Source organism: Abramis brama (assembly GCF_963993115.1).
Source record: "Abramis brama genome assembly, chromosome: 25".
NCBI lineage: Eukaryota > Metazoa > Chordata > Actinopteri > Cypriniformes > Leuciscidae > Abramis > Abramis brama.
Window position 1 is genome coordinate 28,649,100 of NC_139987.1, and position 23,631 is coordinate 28,672,730.

General features: G+C 40.5%; 1 protein-coding gene across 4 annotated transcripts; it reads left to right on the forward strand.

Moving 5' to 3' along the window:
• The first annotated feature begins 66 nt into the window (after window positions 1-66).
• On the forward strand, window positions 67-23,043 carry LOC311076076 (RAC-beta serine/threonine-protein kinase-like). Of its 4 annotated transcripts, none has more exons than XM_084103955.1 (14): window positions 69-193; window positions 1,577-1,668; window positions 1,740-1,868; window positions 1,963-2,074; window positions 2,698-2,842; window positions 4,181-4,312; window positions 6,172-6,237; window positions 10,709-10,777; window positions 10,856-10,978; window positions 12,741-12,869; window positions 13,023-13,237; window positions 21,194-21,281; window positions 21,380-21,482; window positions 22,787-23,043. In XM_084103955.1, the coding sequence occupies exons 2-14, from the start codon at window positions 1,623-1,625 to the stop codon at window positions 22,864-22,866; spliced, it is 1,437 nt and encodes a 478-aa protein (XP_083960081.1). In that variant the 5' UTR covers window positions 69-193; window positions 1,577-1,622; the 3' UTR covers window positions 22,867-23,043. The 4 variants fall into 4 exon arrangements, with proteins under 4 accessions (XP_083960079.1, XP_083960081.1, XP_083960082.1 ...); XM_084103956.1 differs by having other exon boundaries at window positions 107-296; XM_084103953.1 differs by having other exon boundaries at window positions 67-193; window positions 10,709-10,978.
• The last annotated feature ends 588 nt before the right edge of the window (window positions 23,044-23,631 follow it).

The following is a 23,631-nucleotide window of genomic DNA, read 5'->3' on the forward strand; positions in this document are numbered from 1 at the left end:
ATATCTGTGTAATTACAGAACATAGAGCGCGCCGCGCGTCCACCTGACCGGAGATCATTGCGCGCACACGCACAGGGGGCGGGGCCTGGCGCGCTAACGTCACTCGCCGTGATGAACTCTGAACACGAGAGTCAATCTTGCAAAAGCGTGTTGAATATTTTCACTCGATCCGGATCAAGACGCGATAAATGAGGCGAGACACCTGTCAATGAACTCATATATTCATAATCAGAGCGGAGATATGGTTAATATAGTGCTTGTGTGGTAAACAACAGCTTAGCTCTGACAGTAAACAGGTAGTTTGGATAAATCACTCAATTTATTCAGATTTAATCAATGTTGTTGTTTTTTAATCTTAATCATCAGAGATATTATGTGAGTAATATCAGAATTGCAGTGATGATTTGTTGCGTAGTGATTAAAATCAGTTTGGTTGGTGAAGCTCAAAGTTCATGTTGTGTTAACTTAGTTTGTTCAGGTAAGTTAGCTTAGCTTCAATAACTCAAAACCTTCATCTGACATTAATAACGAGCTCATGATTATCATCACAAACATGTTCGTGACGCGATTCGTTGTTTTAAATCGTAATATGGCAATAATTATGCCAGTTACACTAATCAGTCGGTACTGCCATGCTTTTCTGAACTGTACTATGGTAATATCATACTCTACCATTCCAGTCACGTGATATTCTTTGACGTACCATGTAAGTTTCATATTATACGAGTATGGTAATAATTCAGGACCATGATGTTAATATATAGTTTAAACTTGTAAAAAGTTTATCTTTAATAAAAAAAAAGTTTTCCTGATCAAGAAGAAGTAAAGATATTATAGAGATGTATTGTAATACTGATACAAACAAAGTTTAAATAATAAACCAATTTTTTATATTTAATAAGTTTTAACTTTAAAAAAAAAAAACTGATCATGCCGAAGCAAAGATGTTAAAGAGAGATGAAATATTCTGACTCTGATAAACCATTTTTTTAAATATTTTGTTTTATTTCATCATTTTTTTATTAAACTCTTTTAAAAAGTTTAATTTTAATAAAAAAGTTTATTTAAAAAAAAGAAGTTTTATCCAGCCAGAGGAAAATCGTTAAAGAGAGATAAAATATATATAAACTGAAAGAACTGTACTGGACTTTGTTTATATAAACTCACACACAAACACACATTTACTATCACACACTCACACTTACTCTCACACTCACACGCGCACACATACACACACACTCACATACATACATACACACTTTTTCTCACACACACATACTCTCATACTCATGCACGCATACTCACGCACACACATACACATTTTCACACACACATTTACTCTCACACACTCACTTGCTGACATACACACACACACACACACTCTCATACTCTCACAAACTCACTCTCAATCTCATACTCTCTCACACACACTCTCTCACACACATACTCTGACACACATACTCTCTCTCACACACACAGACTCACTCACACACACACATTCTCTCTCACACATACACACACACACACATACACACACTCTTAATTCACTCATTTGATGTCCTGGTTTTGTCTTCAGGATCTGAAGGGTGTCGTGTGTCAATCACTCTCAAGCCCCGCCCATCATGACGGAGGTCAGCGTGGTGAAGGAAGGCTGGCTCCATAAACGAGGTACGGCACACACACTCCTGTTTCCTGCGGTGACTTCATACACTGATGTAATGTGTGTGTGTGTGAGACAGGCGAGTACATAAAGACGTGGAGGCCGCGCTACTTCGTCCTGAAGAGTGACGGATCCTTCATCGGATATAAGGAGAAGCCGGAGCCTTCGGTGGACCAGAGCTCACCACTCAATAACTTCTCAGTGGAAGGTGTGTGTGAGTGAGAGTGAGTGTGTGAGCGAGACTGTGTGAGTGTGTGTGTGTGTATTAAGCGTGTGCTTGACTGGGTCACATGTTCCTCCAGAGTGTCAGCTGATGAAGACGGAGCGCCCGCGGCCGAACACCTTCATGATCCGATGCCTTCAGTGGACGAGCGTCATCGAGAGGACCTTCCATGTGGAGCACAGCGAAGAGAGGTGTGTGTCCATGTGGAGCGCAGCGAGTGTATGTGTGTGTCCATGTGGAGCGCAGCGAGTGTGTGTCCATGTGGAGCGCAGTGAGGAGAGGTGTGTGTGTGTGTCCATGTGGAGCGCAGCGAGTGTATGTGTGTGTCCATGTGGAGCGCAGCGAGTGTGTGTCCATGTGGAGCGCAGTGAGGAGAGGTGTGTGTGTGTGTCCATGTGGAGCGCAGCGAGTGTATGTGTGTGTCCATGTGGAGCGCAGCGAGTGTGTGTCCATGTGGAGCGCAGTGAGGAGAGGTGTGTGTGTTTATGTGGAGCGCAGCGAGGAGAGGTGTGTGTGTCTCAACAAACGTGACCTGGTGTGTGTGTGTCACATCTGGAGTCAAGACAAGCGTTTTCTCATAAGGATTTAAAAAATACACCAGGAACCAAAACCAATCAGAGTCACAACATTACAGACTTTGATTTGAATATATTCAGTTTATCTCTTTTAAAAAGTTTAATTAAAATATTTATTTTCTGTTTAATTCATTCCGGACCGTCTTACTCGATTTACTCGGCCTCATGTTGTTCCTCTTCTGCTGAACACAAACGAAGAGATTTTAAAGAACACTGATTGGCTGTGGTTGGCTCTGCAGGGACGAGTGGATGTGTGCGATCCAGGCGGTGGCCAATGGGCTGCAGGCTCGGGAACCGGACCAACCAATGGAGATCAAGAGCGTCAGTGACATCAGCGGGCTGGAGGACATGGAGGTTTCCCTGTCCAAGTCCGATTCTAGAGTGGTGTGTGTCTCCACATCTCACATCTCATCTCCTTCATCATCACTGCTTTCACTGGCTACGCTTACATGCACAACTTCTGTTTCAATCGGACTGAATCATTCTGATTGATGACGCTATTACGCTATTTTACATCATTACGCTATTTCTACGTCATTACGCTATTTCTACATCGTTACGCTATTTCTACATCATTACGCTATTTCTACGTCATTACGCTATTTCTACATCGTTACGCTATTTCTACGTCATTAAGCTATTTCTACATCATTACGCTATTTCTACATCGTTGCGCTATTTCTACATCATTACGCTATTTCTACGTCATTACGCTATTTCTACGTCATTACGCTATTTCTACATCATTACGCTATTTCTACATCGTTGCGCTATTTCTACATCATTACGCTATTTCTACGTCATTACGCTATTTCTACATCGTTACGCTATTTCTACGTCATTACGCTATTTCTACATCGTTACGCTATTTCTACATCGTTACGCTATTTCTACATCGTTACGTTATTTCTACATCATTACGCTATTTCTACATCGTTACGCTATTTCTACATCATTACGCTATTTCTACGTCATTACGCTATTTCTACATCATTACGCTATTTCTACGTCATTACGCTATTTCTACGTCATTACGCTATTTCTACATCATTACGCTATTTCACCATTACGCTATTTCTACGTCATTACGCTATTTCTACGTCATTACGCTATTTCTACGTCATTACGCTGTTTCTACATCATTACGCTATTTCTACGTCATTACGCTATTTCTACGTCATTGCGCTGTTTCTACATCATTACGCTATTTCTGCGTCATTACGCTATTTCTACGTCATTACGCTGTTTCTACATCATTACGCTATTTCTACGTCATTACGCTATTTCTACATCATTACGCTATTTCTACATCATTACTCTATTTCTACATCATTACGCTATTTCTACATCATTACGCTGTTTCTACATCATTACTCTATTTCTACGTCATTACGCTATTTCTACGTCATTACTCTATTTCTACATCATTACTCTATTTCTACATCATTACGCTATTTCTACATCATTACGCTGTTTCTACATCATTACGCTGTTTCTACATCATTACTCTATTTTTACGTCATTACGCTATTTCTACGTCATTACTCTATTTCTACATCATTACGCTATTTCTACATCATTACGCTATTTCTACATCATTACGCTGTTTCTACATCATTACTCTATTTTTACGTCATTACGCTATTTCTACGTCATTACTCTATTTCTACATCATTACGCTGTTTCTACATCATTATGCTATTTCTACGTTTGTGCTTTCAGACGATGAATGACTTTGATTACCTGAAGCTTCTGGGTAAAGGCACGTTTGGGAAGGTGATTCTGGTGCGAGAGAAAGCCTCGGGGATGTACTACGCCATGAAGATCCTGCGCAAGGACGTCATCATCGCAAAGGTGACTAGAGAAACATTCCTTTTTTTTTACATTTTAACAAATCACAACAACGAACTAAACATTCCTTGACAACAACGGTGGCCCAAATAAAAGAGATACAGAAATAGAAAAAGTGAAAAAGAAAATATTAGGGGTGTAACGATATCCTCATGTCATGATTCGATACATATCACGATACTGAACTCACGATACCATATTATTGCGATAATCCAAGACATATAATAAAAGATTTGCTGTTGATTAAATTCTATATTTGATATTTCATTGTGTGTGTGCTGAAACCCAATGAACAGTAGAGACACCAGAATAATATTCATGATTCTGAAGCTGAAAATGCGAAGATGAATATTCTTGATCTCTGTCACTGACTAGATATATCTACAGTAATGTCGGACACTTTTTACTGGTAACATCAGACATTTGGCATTATCAGGACCCACAAATATTCCCCTATTGCATTATTATACATCATATTCAACATTATATATAGTAGTTTAATGCAGTACTGACACTAAAACTCAAAATTAAAACTAAAACTAAAAATTTTTTCTCACACAGAAATTTTCATTTTGGGTGAATTATACTCAATACATATAGTCACTCACTATCCACGATACATATTGATGTATTTTTGTATTGCGATATTTTGTTACACCCCTAGAAAATACATAAAACACTATACAATAGTAAAATGGAAGAAAAGAAGACATTTTTAAAGGCACAATATGTATTTTTTTTGCTTTAAAAATATAAAAAATCACTATATCTATGTTATATATTTTTTAAAGTTGTGTATTTACATTATCCCGACAGTTCCAATTAACTTCTAAATCCAGAGAAATTTATATTTTAATTCGAAGACACGGACCGTGTCTTTATTTCCGTTTTGTCGCAGTCAATGGCGTCATATCCGCGTTGTCCCTGGTTTCCGCTCGTGCTGCCATGGCAACCAGAGCTATGAACCAGAGCCCTCTGATAGTAACCAAGACGACAGACGTGGACCACTGTAGTTCGCAATGTCTATCTGCACGCTGTTGTTGTTTCGTTCAAACATTATGGACCATGGCAAGCAGACTTTGGATAAAAAAGGAGAACTAAAACGAGAATCAATATCAGCGCGGTGTTTTCGAGATGCCGAGAGCTCCCATAGACAGTATATAAACGAGAGCTCCACGTCCGAGACTTCCACCGCTCCTACATGTACTTTATTAAACAGGTGAGCACATTTACATAAAACTAATCAATGTTATAAAGTTCAACAATGATAAAATGTCAGAATATGATCTGTATGTTATTCTAATGTTGATCTAGCTTAACGTTACTGCTAACGTTAGTCTCATACAGACAGACTAACACATAAGTTACATTTCAACATTCAAATGCAGTGATAGTGTAATGTTAGACCAAGTGAAACAGCGCTGCGTTACCTCACAAGTTTAATTTGTCTAACAAACTGACCTGTGAGTAGTGATTCTGCGTGTAGTTCGGTAGAATGAAATGTCCATATTCCTTTATATCCGCGGGACTCGCGTCGCGTTTGGAGCGGTTTGGAGCTGATAGCTGTCTCTTAGCAATCCCGAACTGCTTCATATCACAGTCATGACAAAAACATCGATGTATTCAGTCATCCATAAACATTATTAGATCGGTCGGCTTGGCGTTGACGACAAGATCCATAATTCTTAGCAAATGTTGCGTCATCAAACTACGCCTTTGTTATTGTAAATAGGTTAGCGACCCCTAGTGGAGAAAAAATCCCATACTGTACGTTTAATATATATATATCATATGTCATATGTTCCATTTTATTGAGATGCTCAGATCTAAACGTGATGTGATGTGTGTGTGTGTGTGTTCAGGATGAAGTGGCGCATACGGTCACCGAGAGCCGCGTGTTGCAGAACACAAGACACCCGTTCCTGACGGTCAGTCTCTCTCACGCCTGTAAATCACTACGGTTGGGTATCGCTTACATTTTAACGATTCTTATCGATTCCTAATTTCGATTCCAATAAAGTAAAAAAAAAAAAAAAACTTTAGATATTATTCACATTTAGTCTTATTGCAAAATATTTAATTGTATCAGAATACTTTTTGCACTTACTCAAGGAATGTTTGCCTTTGGTTTAAAAACACCATAGAAGAACAACTAGCCGAACTAATATACACTTCAAGCATCATTAAAGACAATAAACACTCAGTGATTAAAAAGGAACACATAAAAAATTAGCAATCACAACAAACAGACACAACTGAACAAAGATACGATTGAACTAAACAGTGTTTTAAGATTTTCAGGTTCAGAAACTGTAATCAAATTTTAAAATAGCACTGCAGTTTATAAATACAATATACATTACAAATATAGTTACAGAAGTTATTCAGTGAAGAACGAGTGAATTTTCTCTGTCTTGTGTTGTTTTATTAGTGTTATTATAGAGCGGGAATATTAGTGTTATTATAGAGCAGGAATATTAGTGTTATTATAGAGCGGGAATATTAGTGTTATTATAGAGCGGGAATATTAGTGTTATTATAGAGCGGGAATATTAGTGTTATTATAGAGACGGCAGGAATATTAGTGTTATTATAGCAGGAGTATTAGTGTTATTATAGATCAGGAATATTAGTGTTATTATAGAGCGGGAATATTAGTGTTATTATAGCAGGAATATTAGTGTTATTATAGATCAGGAATATTAGTGTTATTATAGAGCGGGAATATTAGTGTTATTATAGCAGGAATATTAGTGTTATTATAGCAGGAATATTAGTGTTATTATAGCAGGAATATTAGTGTTATTATAGAGCGGGAATATTAGTGTTATTATAGAGCGGGAATATTAGTGTTATTATAGAGCGGGAATATTAGTGTTATTATAGCAGGAATATTAGTGTTATTATAGCAGGAATATTAGTGTTATTATAGCAGGAATATTAGTGTTATTATAGCAGGAATATTAGTGTTATTATAGCAGGAATATTAGTGTTATTATAGAGCGGGAATATTAGTGTTATTATAGAGCGGGAATATTAGTGTTATTATAGAGCGGGAATATTAGCGTTATTGACGGCAGGAATATCAGTGTTATTATAGCAGGAATATTAGTGTTATTATAGAGCGGGAATATTAGTGTTATTATAGCAGGAATATTAGTGTTATTATAGAGCGGGAATATTAGTGTTATTATAGAGCGGGAATATTAGTGTTATTATAGCAGGAATATTAGTGTTATTATAGCAGGAATATTAGTGTTATTATAGCAGGAATATTAGTGTTATTATAGCAGGAATATCAGTGTTATTATAGCGCGGGAATATTAGTGTTATTATAGAGCGGGAATATTAGTGTTATTATAGCAGGAATATTAGTGTTATTATAGCAGGAATATTAGTGTTATTATAGAGCGGGAATATTAGTGTTATTATAGAGTGGGAATATTAGTGTTATTATAGAGCGGGAATATTAGTGTTATTGATGGCAGGAATATCAGTGTTATTATAGCAGGAATATTAGTGTTATTATAGAGCGGGAATATTAGTGTTATTATAGCAGGAATATTAGTGTTATTATAGAGCGGGAATATTAGTGTTATTATAGAGCAGGAATATCAGTGTTATTATAGCAGGAATATTAGTGTTATTATAGAGCGGGAATATTAGTGTTATTATAGAGTGGGAATATTAGTGTTATTATAGAGCGGGAATATTAGTGTTATTATAGCAGGAATATTAGTGTTATTATAGCAGGAATATTAGTGTTATTATAGAGCGGGAATATTAGTGTTATTATAGAGCGGGAATATTAGTGTTATTATCGAGCGGGAATATTAGTGTTATTATAGAGCGGGAATATTAGTGTTATTATTAGAGCAGGAATATTAGTGTTATTATAGCAGGAATATTAGTGTTATTATTAGAGCAGGAATATTAGTGTTATTATTAGAGCAGGAATATTAGTGTTATTAGAGCAGGAATATTAGTGTTATTATAGAGCGGGAATATTAGTGTTATTATAGCAGGAATATTAGTGTTATTATAGAGTGGGAATATTAGTGTTATTATAGAGCGGGAATATTAGTGTTATTATAGCAGGAATATTAGTGTTATTATAGAGCGGGAATATTAGTGTTATTATAGCAGGAATATTAGTGTTATAGAGCGGGAATATTAGTGTTATTATAGCAGGAATATTAGTGTTATTATAGAGCGGGAATATTAGTGTTATTATAGCAGGAATATTAGTGTTATTATAGAGCGGGAATATTAGTGTTATTATAGAGCGGGAATATTAGTGTTATTATAGCAGGAATATTAGTGTTATTATAGAGCAGGAATATTAGTGTTATTATAGCAGGAATATTAGTGTTATTATAGAGCGGGAACATAAGTGTTATTATAGCAGGAATATTAGTGTTATTATAGAGCAGGAATATTAGTGTTATTATAGAGCAGGAATATTAGTGTTATTATAGCAGGAATATTAGTGTTATTATAGAGCGGGAATATTAGTGTTATTATAGCAGGAATATTAGTGTTATTATAGAGCGGGAATATTAGTGTTATTATAGAGCAGGAATATTAGTGTTATTATAGCAGGAATATTAGTGTTATTATAGAGCGGGAATATTAGTGTTATTATAGCAGGAATATTAGTGTTATTTTAGAGCAGGAATATTAGTGTTATTATAGAGACGGAATATTAGTGTTATTATAGCAGGAATATTAGTGTTATTATAGAGCGGGAATATTAGTGTTATTATAGAGCGGGAATATTAGTGTTATTATAGAGCGGGAATATTAGTGTTATTATAGAGCGGGAATATTAGTATTATTATAGAGAGGAATATTAGTGTTATTATAGAGCGGGAATATTAGTGTTATGATAGAGCGGGAATATTAGTGTTATTATAGAGGGGGAATATTAGAGTTATTATAGAGGGGGAATATTAGAGTTATTATAGAGCGGGAATATTAGTGTTATTATAGAGCGGGAATATTAGTGTTATTATAGAGCGGGAATATTAGTGTTATTATAGAGCGGGAATATTAGTGTTATTATAGAGAGGAATATTAGTGTTATTATAGAGACGGAATATTAGTGTTATTATAGCAGGAATATTAGTGTTATTATAGCAGGAATATTAGTGTTATTATAGAGCGGGAATATTAGTGTTATTATAGAGCGGGAATATTAGTGTTATTATAGAGCGGGAATATTAGTGTTATTATAGAGCGGGAATATTAGTGTTATTATAGCAGGAATATTAGTGTTATTATAGAGAGGAATATTAGTGTTATTATAGAGACGGAATATTACTGTTATTATAGCAGGAATATTAGTGTTATTATAGAGCGGGAATATTAGTGTTATTATAGAGAGGAATATTAGTGTTATTATAGCAGGAATATTAGTGTCATTATAGCAGGAATATTAGTGTTATTATAGAGAGGAATATTAGTGTTATTATAGAGACGGAATATTACTGTTATTATAGCAGGAATATTAGTGTTATTATAGAGCGGGAATATTAGTGTTATTATAGAGAGGAATATTAGTGTTATTATAGCAGGAATATTAGTGTCATTATAGCAGGAATATTAGTGTTATTATAGCAGGAATATTAGTGTTATTATAGAGCGGGAATATTAGTGTTATTATAGCAGGAATATTAGTGTTATTATAGAGCGGGAATATTAGTGTTATTATAGAGCGGGAATATTAGTGTTATTATAGCAGGAATATTAGTGTTATTATAGAGAGGAATATTAGTGTTATTATAGAGACGGAATATTAGTGTTATTATAGAGCGGGAATATTAGTGTTATTATAGAGCGGGAATATTAGTGTTATTATAGAGAGGAATATTAGTGTTATTATAGAGACGGAATATTAGTGTTATTATAGATCGGGAATATTAGTGTTATTATAGAGCGGGAATATTAGTGATTGTAAAGCGCTTTGGGTGTACAGTAGTACATATGAAAGCGCTATATAAATGCCCGATTCCGATTAGTGTTATTATAGAGCGGGAATATTAGTGTTATTATAGCTGGAATATTAGGCTGCTGTCCCTTTAAGAGCTGCACGGATCCAATATACTGATACACATGAACACAGAATACAGAGTCACTTGCGCACAAATGTTTTAAAATCACATTAAAATCAGATTTTCTGTAGGACCGCTGAGGATGTGTTTCACAGAAAACAGTGTGCGAGTCGTCTCGCGTTTGAATGGTTTAAAGTCGAAATGCTCACAAAGGAATCGATAAGAGGAATGGAAAATGTAATTTTATAATAAGTTTCCAATTCCTGACCTCTAGTATTTGATTCCCAACCCTAAATGACTCTATAAACGACACACTCCCTTCATTCTGTCACGTTTTGTGTCGCAGACCCTTAAATACGCCTTCCAGACTCACGACCGCCTGTGCTTCGTGATGGAGTACGCTAACGGCGGAGAGGTACGTGCAGGTCAGCCTCAGACACGCTGCTGTGGTGTGTGTGTGTGTGTGTGGTTCTCACGCGTCTCTCGTCCTCAGCTCTTCTTCCATCTGTCTCGCGAGCGGCTGTTCTCCGAGGAAAGAACTCGATTCTACAGCGCTGAGATCGTCTCTGCTCTCGACTACCTGCACTCGCAGAACGTGGTCTACAGGGACCTGAAGGTACTGCGCTCTTCATCAGCTGAAGTGTAGCGTCTTAAAGTTCCCCGTAGTCAATCATTTTCCTTTAAAACGCATCTTTGATCACCAAAATTACATATTTAAATGTTTTTTCATTCCTTAAAATCAATCTCTCTGAAAGTGATTCCAGCAAAGTAGTTTCTCTTTGTAGTTATCGTTATAGCATATACTTCAGTGTGAACGCGGCTTAAGCTCTGTGTCAGATGTGTCAAACCTTGTTCCGTTTTTGTTTAATACTTTTTTTTTTTTAAAAGGTAATAGCAACAATTGCAATAATTAATTTGCAATTCTGACTTTATTTTTCGCAGTTATGAGGAAAAAAATCAGAATTGCGACTTTATTTCTCAGAATTGCAACTTTATTTCTCAAAATTGCGACTTTATTTCTCAGAATTGCAACTTTATTTCTCAAAATTGCGACTATTTCTCAGAATTGCGGCTTTATTTCTCAGAATTATAACTTTATTTCTCAAAATTGCGACTTTATTTCTCAGAATTGCGACTTTATTTCTCAGAATTGCGGCTTTATTTCTCAGAATTGCAACTATTTGTCAGAAAGAGCGACTTATTACGACTTTATTTCTCAGAATTGCAACTTTATTTCTCAGAATTGCAACTTTATTTCTCAAAATTGCGACTATTTCTCAGAATTGAGACTTTATTTCTCAAAATTGCGACTATTTCTCAGAATTGCGGCTTTATTTCTCAGAATTATAACTTTATTTCTCAAAATTGCGACTTTATTTCTCAGAATTGCGACTTTATTTCTCAGAATTGCGGCTTTATTTCTCAGAATTGCAACTATTTGTCAGAAAGAGCGACTTATTACGACTTTATTTCTCAGAATTGCAACTTTATTTCTCAGAATTGCAACTTTATTTCTCAGAATTGCAACTTTATTTCTCAGAATTGCGGCTTTATTTCTCAGAATTGCAACTATTTGTCAGAAAGAGCGACTTATTACGACTTTATTTCTCAGAATTGCAACTTTATTTCTCAGAATTGCAACTTTATTTCTCAAAATTGCGACTATTTCTCAGAATTGCGACTTTATTTCTCAAAATTGCGACTTTATTTCTCAGAATTGCGGCTTTATTTCTCAGAATTATGACTATTTCTCAGAATTGCGACTTTATTTCTCAGAATTGCAACTTTATTTCTCAGAATTGCAACTTTATTTCTCAAAATTGCGACTATTTCTCAGAATTGCGCCTTTATTTCTCAGAATTATAACTTTATTTCTCAAAATTGCGACTTTATTTCTCAGAATTGCGACTTTATTTCTTAAAATTGCGACTTTATTTCTCAGAATTGCGGCTTTATTTCTCAGAATTATAACTTTATTTCTCAAAATTGCGACTTTATTTCTCAGAATTGTGACTTTATTTATCAGAATTGTGACTATTTCTCAGAATTGCAAATATTTGTCAGAATTGCAGCTTTAATTTCTTAGAATTACGACTCTTATTTCTTAGAATTGCTCCTTTTTTCAGAATTGCAACATAATATCAATGCAGCGGACCATTCAACCATGCATTATATCTCTGCAACGTACATATACAACACCAGATACAAGTTCAATAACAGTGTTAGTGTTGCTATATTCATCAGTTATGAAATCAATTTTACCATAAGCAGTTGATATTTAGTTCAGTGTTGATCCAGTTCAGCTGAATGAAGTACAGTTATTCACTGGGAGTTTGTGCTGCTGCTGCTGATGATGAAGATGTTCTCTCTTCACTCAGCTGGAGAACCTCATGCTGGATAAAGATGGACATATTAAGATCACAGACTTCGGCCTCTGTAAGGAGGGCATCACAGACGAGGCCACCATGAGGACGTTCTGTGGCACCCCAGAATACCTTGCGCCGGAGGTAACCAACGGCTACGGCTCATCTAGGGGCCCGCTGGGGGCCTTACAACACGGCTAAAATAAAACTTTGTATTGCTAGCACTTCTGTTTATCTCCTCTGTGCGATGAATGGATTGTATTCCTGATGTTGTGTAAGTGTATGTGAATGTGTCAGGTGCTGGAGGACAATGATTACGGGCGTGCGGTGGACTGGTGGGGTCTGGGAGTGGTGATGTACGAGATGATGTGTGGACGCCTGCCGTTCTACAACCAGGACCACGAGCGGCTCTTCGAGCTCATCGTGATGGAGGAGATCCGCTTCCCCAGGAGCCTCTCGCCCGAAGCCAAAGCTCTGCTCAGCGGCCTGTTGAGGAAAGACCCCAAGCAGAGGTGAGCGTAGCCCATAATGCACTGGTGCTTCAGACCCCAAGCAGAGGTGAGCGTAGCCCATAATGCACTGGTGCTTCAGACCCCAAACAGAGGTGAGCGTAGCCCATAATGCACTGGTGCTTCAGACCCCAAACAGATGTGAGCATAGCCCATAATGCACTGGTGCTTCAGACCCCAAACAGAGGTGAGCGTAGCCCATAATGCACTGGTGCTTCAGACCCCAAACAGAGGTGAGCGTAGCCCATAATGCACTGGTGCTTCAGACCCCAAACAGATGTGAGCATAGCCCATAATGCACTGGTGCTTCAGACCCCAAGCAGAGGTGAGCGTAGCCCATAATGCACTGGTGCTTCAGACCCCAAACAGAGGTGAGCGTAGCCCATAATGCACTGGTGCTTCAGACCCCAAACAGATGTGAGCATAGCCCATAATGCACTGGTGCTTCAGACCCCAAGCAGAGGTGAGCGTAGCCCATAATGCACTGGTGCTTCAGACCCCAAGCTGATGTGAGCCAGCCCATAATGCACTGGTGCTTCAGACCCCAAGCAGAGGTGAGCGTAGCCCATAATCCACTGGTGCTTCAGACCCCAAGCAGAGGTGAGCATAGCCCATAATGCACTGGTGCTTCAGACCCCAAACAGAGGTGAGCGTAGCCCATAATGCACTGGTGCTTCAGACCCCAAGCTGATGTGAGCCAGCCCATAATGCACTGGTGCTTCAGACCCCAAGCAGAGGTGAGCGTAGCCCATAATGCACTGGTGCTTCAGACCCCAAGCTGATGTGAGCCAGCCCATAATGCACTGGTGCTTCAGACCCCAAGCAGAGGTGAGCGTAGCCCATAATCCACTGGTGCTTCAGACCCCAAGCAGAGGTGAGCATAGCCCATAATGCACTGGTGCTTCAGACCCCAAACAGAGGTGAGCGTAGCCCATAATGCACTGGTGCTTCAGACCCCAAACAGAGGTGAGCGTAGCCCATAATGCACTGGTGCTTCAGACCCCAAGCAGAGGTGAGCGTAGCCCATAATGCACTGGTGCTTCAGACCCCAAACAGAGGTGAGCGTAGCCCATAATGCACTGGTGCTTCAGACCCCAAGCAGAGGTGAGCGTAGCCCATAATGCACTGGTGCTTCAGACCCCAAGCTGATGTGAGCGTAGCCCATAATGCACTGGTGTTTCAGACCCCAAGCAGAGGTGAGCCAGCCCATAATGCACTGGTGCTTCAGACCCCAAGCAGAGGTGAGCCAGCCCATAATGCACTGGTGCTTCAGACCCCAAACAGAGGTGAGCATAGCCCATAATGCACTGGTGCTTCAGACCCCAAGCAGAGGTGAGCCAGCCCATAATGCACTGGTGCTTCAGACCCCAAACAGAGGTGAGCCAGCCCATAATGCACTGGTGCTTCAGACCCCAAACAGAGGTGAGCGTAGCCCATAATGCACTGGTGCTTCAGACCCCAAGCAGAGGTGAGCATAGCCCATAATGCACTGGTGCTTCAGACTACAAACAGAGGTGAGCGTAGCCGATAATGCACTGGTGCTTCAGACCCCAAGCAGAGTTGAGCGTAGCCCATAATGCACTGGTGCTTCAGACCTCAAGCAGATGTGAGCCAGCCCATAATGCACTGGTGCTTCAGACCCCAAGCAGAGGTGAGCGTAGCCCATAATGCACTGGTGCTTCAGACCCCAAGCAGAGGTGAGCGTAGCCCATAATGCACTGGTGCTTCAGACCCCAAGCAGAGGTGAGCGTAGCCCATAATGCACTGGTGCTTCAGACCCCAAGCTGATGTGAGCCAGCCCATAATGCACTGGTGCTTCAGACCCCAAGCAGAGGTGAGCGTAGCCCATAATGCACTGGTGCTTCAGACCCCAAGCAGAGGTGAGCGTAGCCCATAATGCACTGGTGCTTCAGACCCCAAACAGAGGTGAGCGTAGCCCATAATGCACTGGTGCGTCAGACCCCAAACAGAGGTGAGCGTAGCCCATAATGCACGGGTGTTTCAGACCCCAAGCAGAGGTGAGCCAGCCCATAATGCACTGGTGCTTCAGACCCCAAGCAGAGGTGAGCCAGCCCATAATGCACTGGTGCTTCAGACCCCAAACAGAGATGAGCGTAGCCCATAATGCACTGGTGCTTCAGACCCCAAGCAGAGGTGAGCCAGCCCATAATGCACTGGTGCTTCAGACCCCAAACAGAGGTGAGCGTAGCCCATAATGCACTGGTGCTTCAGACCACAAACAGAGGTGAGCGTAGCCCATAATGCACTGGTGCTTCAGACCCCAAGCAGAGGTGAGCGTAGCCCATAATGCACTGGTGCTTCAGACCACAAACAGAGGTGAGCGTAGCCCATAATGCACTGGTGTTTCAGACCCCAAGCAGAGGTGAGCGTAGCCCATAATGCACTGGTGCTTCAGACCCCAAGCAGAGGTGAGCCAGCCCATAATGCACTGGTGCTTCAGACCCCAAGCAGAGGTGAGCGTAGCCCATAATGCACTGGTGCTTCAGACCCCAAACAGAGGTGAGCGTAGCCCATAATTTACTGGTGCTTCAGACCCCAAACAGAGGTGAGCGTATTTCTGCGCAATTCTGAGAAAAAAGTTATAAACGTTGCATCACAATAGTCACAAAGTTTTTCTCCTCATGACTGCAAGAAATAAAGCTTCCATAGAAACTAGATGAGTAAAATCAATCGTGCGAATGAGTTCGACATTCTCTTGATTTGTGCTTATGGTGAAAGTGCAATAATTTTGATGATGCAATGGACTACAATGTGTACATATATGTTTTTACATTGTACTTATATTTTGAAAATACCTGCATGTAGTAACAGCTGCAATTAGTTACGTGTAATGAACCTGTTGACCCTTCCCTTAATACTCCCCTGTCCCTAACCTTACCTGTATCACACCTGTCCCTAACCTGACCCGTATCACACCTGTATCACACCTGTCCCTAACCTTACCTGTATCACACCTGTCCCTAACCTGACCCTTATCACACCTGTATCACACCTGTCCCTAACCTTACCCGTATCACACCTGTCCCTAACCTGACCTGTATCACACCTGTCCCTAACCTTACCCGTATCACACCTGTCCCTAACCTTACCCGTATCACACCTGTATCACACCTGTCCCTAACCTTACCTGTATCACACCTGTCCCTAACCTGACCCATATCACACCTGTATCACACCTGTCCCTAACCTTACCCGTATCACACCTGTCCCTAACCTTACCCATATATCACACCTGTCCCTAACCTTACCTGTATCACACCTGTCCCTAACCTGACCCGTATCACACCTGTATCACACCTGTCCCTAACCTTACCTGTATCACACCTGTCCCTAACCTGACCCGTATCACACCTGTATCACACCTGTCCCTAACCTTACCCGTATCACACCTGTCCCTAACCTTACCCGTATCACACCTGTCCCTAACCTGACCCGTATCACACCTGTCCCTAACCTTACCTGTATCACACCTGTCCCTAACCTGACCCGTATCACACCTGTATCACACCTGTCCCTAACCTTACCTGTATCACACCTGTCCCTAACCTGACCCGTATCACACCTGTATCACACCTGTCCCTAACCTTACCCGTATCACACCTGTCCCTAACCTTACCCGTATCACACCTGTCCCTAACCTTACCTGTATCACACCTGTCCCTAACCTGACCCGTATCACACCTGTATCACACCTGTCCCTAACCTTACCCGTATCACACCTGTCCCTAAACTGACCCGTATCACACCTGTCCCTAACCTTACCCGTATCACACCTGTCCCTAACCTGACCCGTATCACACCTGTATCACACCTGTCCCTAACCTTACCTGTATCACACCTGTCCCTAACCTGACCCGTATCACACCTGTATCACACCTGTCCCTAACCTTACCCATATCACACCTGTCCCTAACCTTACCTGTATCACACCTGTCCCTAACCTTACCCGTATCACACCTGCCCCTAAACTTACCCGTATCACACCTGTATCACACCTGTCCCTAACCTTACCCGTATCACACCTGCCCCTAACCTGACCCGTATCACACCTGTCCCTAACCTTACCTGTATCTCACCTGTCCCTAACCTTACCTGTATCACACCTGTCCCTAACCTTACCCGTATCACACCTGTCCCTAACCTTACCCGTATCACACCTGTCCCTAACCATACCCGTATCTACACCTGTCCCTAACCTTACCTTTATCACACCTGTCCCTAAACTTACCTGTATCTCACCTGTCCCTAACCTTACCCGTATCACACCTGTCCCTAACCTTACCCGTATCACACCTGTCCCTAACCTTACCTGTATCACACCTGTCCCTAACCTTACCCGTATCTTAACCTGTCCCTAACCTTACCCGTATCTTAACCCTCTGAGGTCTGAGCTGTTTTCTGGGCCCTGGAGGTGTTCTGACATGCTCTGACATTTCTGGTTATATCTGTTACTTGTGACATTTTCATGGCTAAAGTCTAATTACACTGTATTCAGCACAAACTCTGCTACAATAATATATCAACAGCATGTATGTAAAAGTTTGTAGTTTTGAGGTAATGACATTTATGCGTGGTTTTTGAAGATACAAAAAAAAATTCTCACTGAAATAAGGCCATGAAACCCATACTGATTATTTCTTCACAAGACTTTTGAAAATTGTATGACGTAGCCTAGAATATTTGCTGCAAAACTATGTGAAAATCACCCTGACTGCTCATTCAGATAAGACAATATATTGATTTAAAAATTTTACGACGTGTTTTGTGTGAAAAAGCCTTATGCGAGAGCTCATTAATATGTAAGCTTTTCTCACCTGAGAAAGACAAAGAACCTCCCCTAACGGCCCTATTAGGAGCTATCAGGCCCCTATCATTCTGAGCAACCTTGCACAATACTGTAAATGAGGAGATTTAAAAAAGAATGGCTTTTAAATTGTTTGGATTTATTTACAACACAACATAATCCAAAGATACACAACAAATGCCAAAAAAGCACTTCAAAGACAGAGACCTTTGTGCCATTCCTAAAAACACTGTACATACCTTTCATTTCCAATATTTTCACTTTACCATGTTCACGTACTGAGACTCATGTGAATGTTAAAGTCCTCATTGGCATCTGGGACCTGAAAAAAAAAAGTGAACATACTGATATCAAGAGAAAGGCCTGCACGATTTTGGAAATAAATATTAGATTTTTCTGGTTAAAATTGCTTTTTAAAATTCCTTTTTAAAATTCACAGAATACACACACACACACACACACACACGTTTCCAACGATATATAATATAATGAACACCAGGTTTGTTGTGCCTTGTAGGCATAAGGTATATGCGCAGTGCGGATAAAATAATAATAACAATAAATAACCTATAGCAGCCTATAAATCTTCCAAAAGATTTCAGTAACAACTAAGCTAGAGAAAAATATATTGATTATCATGTTACTTCAAATGTTTCCATCCGTTATGATGATATGAAATGAGATAATAATAAAAACATGAAGCCGTTTGGTGCGTTTTGCTTTCATCCAAAATATGATACATTCAAACGCGATCGCTTGCAAAATATGATACATTCAAACGCGATCACGCTCAAATATAAAACATTATGGTTACCATAAACATATCTATGTTTGAGCAGATATCCACAAACACAGTAAACACGGGTCTAAATATTATAATATTCCCCATATATCTAGCAACAGTTCAACTGCAACGTGACATGTATGCAACAATAACAAACTAGGCTATGTAAGAATTACCTTATCTTTCTTTTCTTCAGATCGCGTTCTTCTTCTTCTGAGGTAGCCTAAATCTAATGTAAGCTCAGGCACGTCTTTCAAATTCGACGAAAAGTGAAGTGAAGTGTTTTGTTGTTGAGGTAACGAGCGCGTTCGCGTTCCATGTGGAGATTTGCATGTGAATATATTTTGCGCGAGTAGGCGTGGCCAAATTAACTGTAATGAGCAAGCGTTTGAGAAGCTGGACATCTTGTTGGTTTTATACAAATTACGTAAACAGAGAATATTTGTTTTCGTTTTGAATCCGATTATTTAAAAGTACACACTTAAATGTTTATAAAGGTATATGGCTCATAAATGTGTGACAAGTATTCGCTGAGTTTTGTTTCAGTTTATAGACGTGCTCAAGAAAAAAAAGTTCACCGCGACAGAGAGGCAGAACGCACACCCTGTTTATTTTCTTTATTTTACAAAAGCACAATGTTTTGATTTGATTGTAAGTGGACACATACAAAAGGAGAAATATCACAGATTCTTTTTTTATATTTCTTTTTTCTGTATGACCATAAATGATGGAGTAATTTAAGTTTATAGTGCTACAATGTGGAGAAAATCCGGCAAAACGCGCCCGCGCGTTTGTCGACCTCAGAGGGTTAACCTGTCCCTAACTTTACCCGTATCTCACCTGTCCCTAACTTTACCCGTATCTTACCTGTCCCTAACCTTACCTGTATCACATCTGTCCCTAACCTTACCCTTATCACATCTGTCCCTAACCTTACCTGTATCACACCTGTCCCTAACCTTACCCGTATCTCACCTGTCCCTAACCTTACCCGTATCACATCTGTCCCTAACCATACCTGTATCACACCTGTCCCTAACCTTACCCGTATCTCACCTGTCCCTAACCTTACCTGTATCACACCTGTCCCTAACCTTACCCGTATCTCACCTGTCCCTAACCTTACCTGTATCACACCTGTCCCCTGTTCCTAACCTTACCTGTATCTCACCTGTCCCTAACCTTACCTGTATCACATCTGTCCCTAACCTTACCCGTATCACACCTGTCCCTAACCTTACCCGTATCTTACCTGTCCCTAACCTTACCTGTATCTCACCTGTCCCTAACCTTACCCTTATCACATCTGTCCCTAACCTTACCTGTATCACACCTGTCCCTAACCTTACCCGTATCTCACCTGTCCCTAACCTTACCCGTATCACATCTGTCCCTAACCATACCTGTATCACACCTGTCCCTAACCTTACCCGTATCTCACCTGTCCCTAACCTTACCTGTATCACACCTGTCCCTAACCTTACCCGTATCTCACCTGTCCCTAACCTTACCTGTATCACACCTGTCCCCTGTTCCTAACCTTACCTGTATCTCACCTGTCCCTAACCTTACCTGTATCACATCTGTCCCTAACCTTACCCGTATCACACCTGTCCCTAACCTTACCCATATCTCACCTGTCCCTAACCTTACCTGTATCACACCTGTCCCTAACCTTACCCGTATCACACCTGTCCCTAACCTTACCCATATCTCACCTGTCCCTAACCTTACCCGTATCTCACCTGTCCCTAACCTTACCTGTATCACATCTGTCCCTAACCTTACCTGTATCACACCTGTCCCTAACCTTACCCGTATCTCACCTGTCCCTAACCTTACCCGTATCACACCTGTCCCTAACCTTACCCGTATCTCACCTGTCCCTAACCTTACCCGTATGTCACCTGTCCCTAACCTTACCCGTATCACACCTGTCCCTAACCATACCCGTATCTCACCTGTCCCTAACCTTACCCGTATCACATCTGTCCCTAACCGTACCTGTATCACACCTGTCCCTAACCTTACCTGTATCACACCTGTCCCTAACCTTACCCGTATCTCACCTGTCCCTAACCTTACCTGTATCACACCTGTCCCTAACCTTACCCGTATCTCACCTGTCCTTAACCTTACCCGTATCTCACCTGTCCCTAACCTTACCTGTATCACACCCCAATAGCAGCAAAAGTGTTTTACAATACAACATCAACACAATAAGTACTTAAAGTGGGACCCATTATGTTACTGTTTTCTCTGTAAAGCTGCTTTGTAAAAAGCGCTGTATAAATGGAGGAGATTTGGATTGAGAACTTGAGTAACGGTGAAGGCTTGTGATTGGCTGCAGGCTGGGAGGCGGGGCTGATGATGCGAGAGACGTGATGATGCACGGGTTCTTCTGTGGGATTCAGTGGGAGGACGTGTTGCAGAAGAAGGTGCTTCAGTCGAGAGGTTAGTTTGGTCTCGTCGAGTGTGATGTGGATTCTCACGCTCGTGTGTGTGTGTGTGTGTGTGTGTGTGTGTGTTCCTGCAGTTGCTGCCTCCCTTTAAACCTCAGGTGACGTCAGAGACCGACACGCGATACTTCGATGACGAGTTCACAGCGCAGAGCATCACTGTTACTCCTCCAGACACGCGTAAGTGTGTGTTCTTGAATCACTCACAGGGTTCGTACAAACAGGGTTTCAAATTTACTTTTTCACTACAAAAATATATAATTTTGACCCATACTGTGTATTAGGGGTGGAACAGTACACAGAAGTCATGGTTCGGTTCAGACATCACGGTTCGGTACGAGTTCGGTACAATGGAGGGAAAAGCGAAACAGAAATGCAGAAGGCTCGTGCACGTCTCAGGCTGTTCCACCAAAGGAAACTAAATTACTTAAGCCTTGTATTTTTTAAATAAGTTTTATTAATAAAGTAAAGGCATAGAACCAGTTTATTTGTAGTGCACTGACAATAGTTTTATATAATTAGTTTATTAATTAAATTAATAAAAAGACAAAAAGACCATGAGATATGTTTGGTAATTGTACCTGAATGAATTGAAAATTAAAGGGATAGTTCGCCTAAAAATGAAAATTCTGTCATTTACTCACCCTCAAGTTGTTTCAGACCTGTATGATTTTCTTTTTTCTGCTGAACACAAAAGAAGATATTTTGAAAAATGTCGGTAACCAAACAGTTGATGGACCCCATTGACTTTCATAGTAGGAAAAAAAAATACTATGGAAGTCATTGGGGACCAGAAACTGTCTGGTTACCGACATTTTTCAAAATATCTTCTTTTGTGTTCAGCAGAAAAAAGAAAATCATACAGGTTTGAAACAACTTGAGGGTGAGTAAATGATGACAGAATTTTCATTTTTGGGTGAACTATCCCTTTAATTTGCTACATTTCAGATTAATATATTTGTTTTCTTTAAAATTGTAATTAACAGTAACTTAAACACTTTGCAGTTTGAATGATATCCTGTATAAACAAAATGACGGAGTATGTTTTTATGTTTCCACTGTTTGATCGCGCCCACGCCACACACACACACACACACACACAACATATTCCAGCATTGCAATCTTTACATCGCAGCCTGTTCATTATAGCCATGGAGCTTCAGAGCTAAGGCGGGGCTACAGATTAGGTGTGCCTAAAGAACCCGCGTATCTAACAGTAGTTCCGCATTACATGAATTAATTTGCACGCAAGTTTTATTTATTTTTATTCCGTGTATTCTCCGTGTAAATGTACGCACCGAACCGTGACGCCCGTACCCCCCCCCCCCGATATAGCCTGTAGTGTACACTAAGTACGCTGATGTCGTTGTTCTTTAAGTTGTTTCTCCTGAAGTCAGCGCTGTAGAAGTGTGCCGTCGGTGTGAGCGTCTCCGCTTCTCTCGTCACGCTGATGTTGTGTTGATCTCCTGTTCCACTTGTTCCAGCGAGCCGTCGAGGTGTGGAGGATTCTGGGTCATGTGCTCACTTCCCTCAGTTCTCTTACTCCGCCAGCGTACGAGAGTGACACGACCACAGCCTGAACACATCCCAGAATGCATCACCACGGACTCCCACGAGGCATCTCTTCCCCGTACGGTCATGTTCAGATGATCTCCGTCTGCGTATGAGTGCATCATCAGCTCAGTCTGTCACATGATCAGATTCAGAGCAACAGAAAACATTAAAGACTTTCAGCCGCTGACTCTGAGTCTCATAAACCTGCTGGATCTCCACTGTGAACACACACACACACACACACACACACACACACACACTCTGAGTCTCATAAACCTGCTGGATCTCCACTGTGAACACACACACACACACACACACACACACTCTGAGTCTCATAAACCTGCTGGATCTCCACTGTGAACACACACACACACACACACACACACACACACACACACTCTGAGTCTCATAAACCTGCTGGATCTCCACTGTGAACACACACACACACACACACACACACTCTGAGTCTCATAAACCTGCTGGATCTCCACTGTGAACACACACACACACACACACACACACTCTGAGTCTCATAAACCTGCTGGATCTCCACTGTGAACACACACACACACACACACACACTCACTCTGAGTCTCATAAACCTGCTGGATCTCCACTGTGAACACACACACACACACACACACACACTCTGAGTCTCATAAACCTGCTGGATCTCCACTGTGAACACACACAAACACACACACACACACATTCACTCTGAGTCTCATAAACCTGCTGGATCATCTGATCACACACATCCGGACTTATCCAAAAT

What these genes read in the sequence shown, in the direction of transcription:
- LOC311076076 (XM_084103953.1), top strand. Translation starts at nt 1,623, where the DNA reads ATGACGGAGGTCAGCGTGGTGAAGGAAGGCTGGCTCCATAAACGAG. An exon ending in GTGGAGCACAGCGAAGAGAG is followed by an intron (nt 2,075 to 2,697) that starts GTGTGTGTCCAT and finishes TTGGCTCTGCAG; the next exon opens with GGACGAGTGGATGTGTGCGA. An exon ending in AGGACGTGTTGCAGAAGAAG is followed by an intron (nt 21,282 to 21,379) that starts GTGCTTCAGTCG and finishes GTGTTCCTGCAG; the next exon opens with TTGCTGCCTCCCTTTAAACC.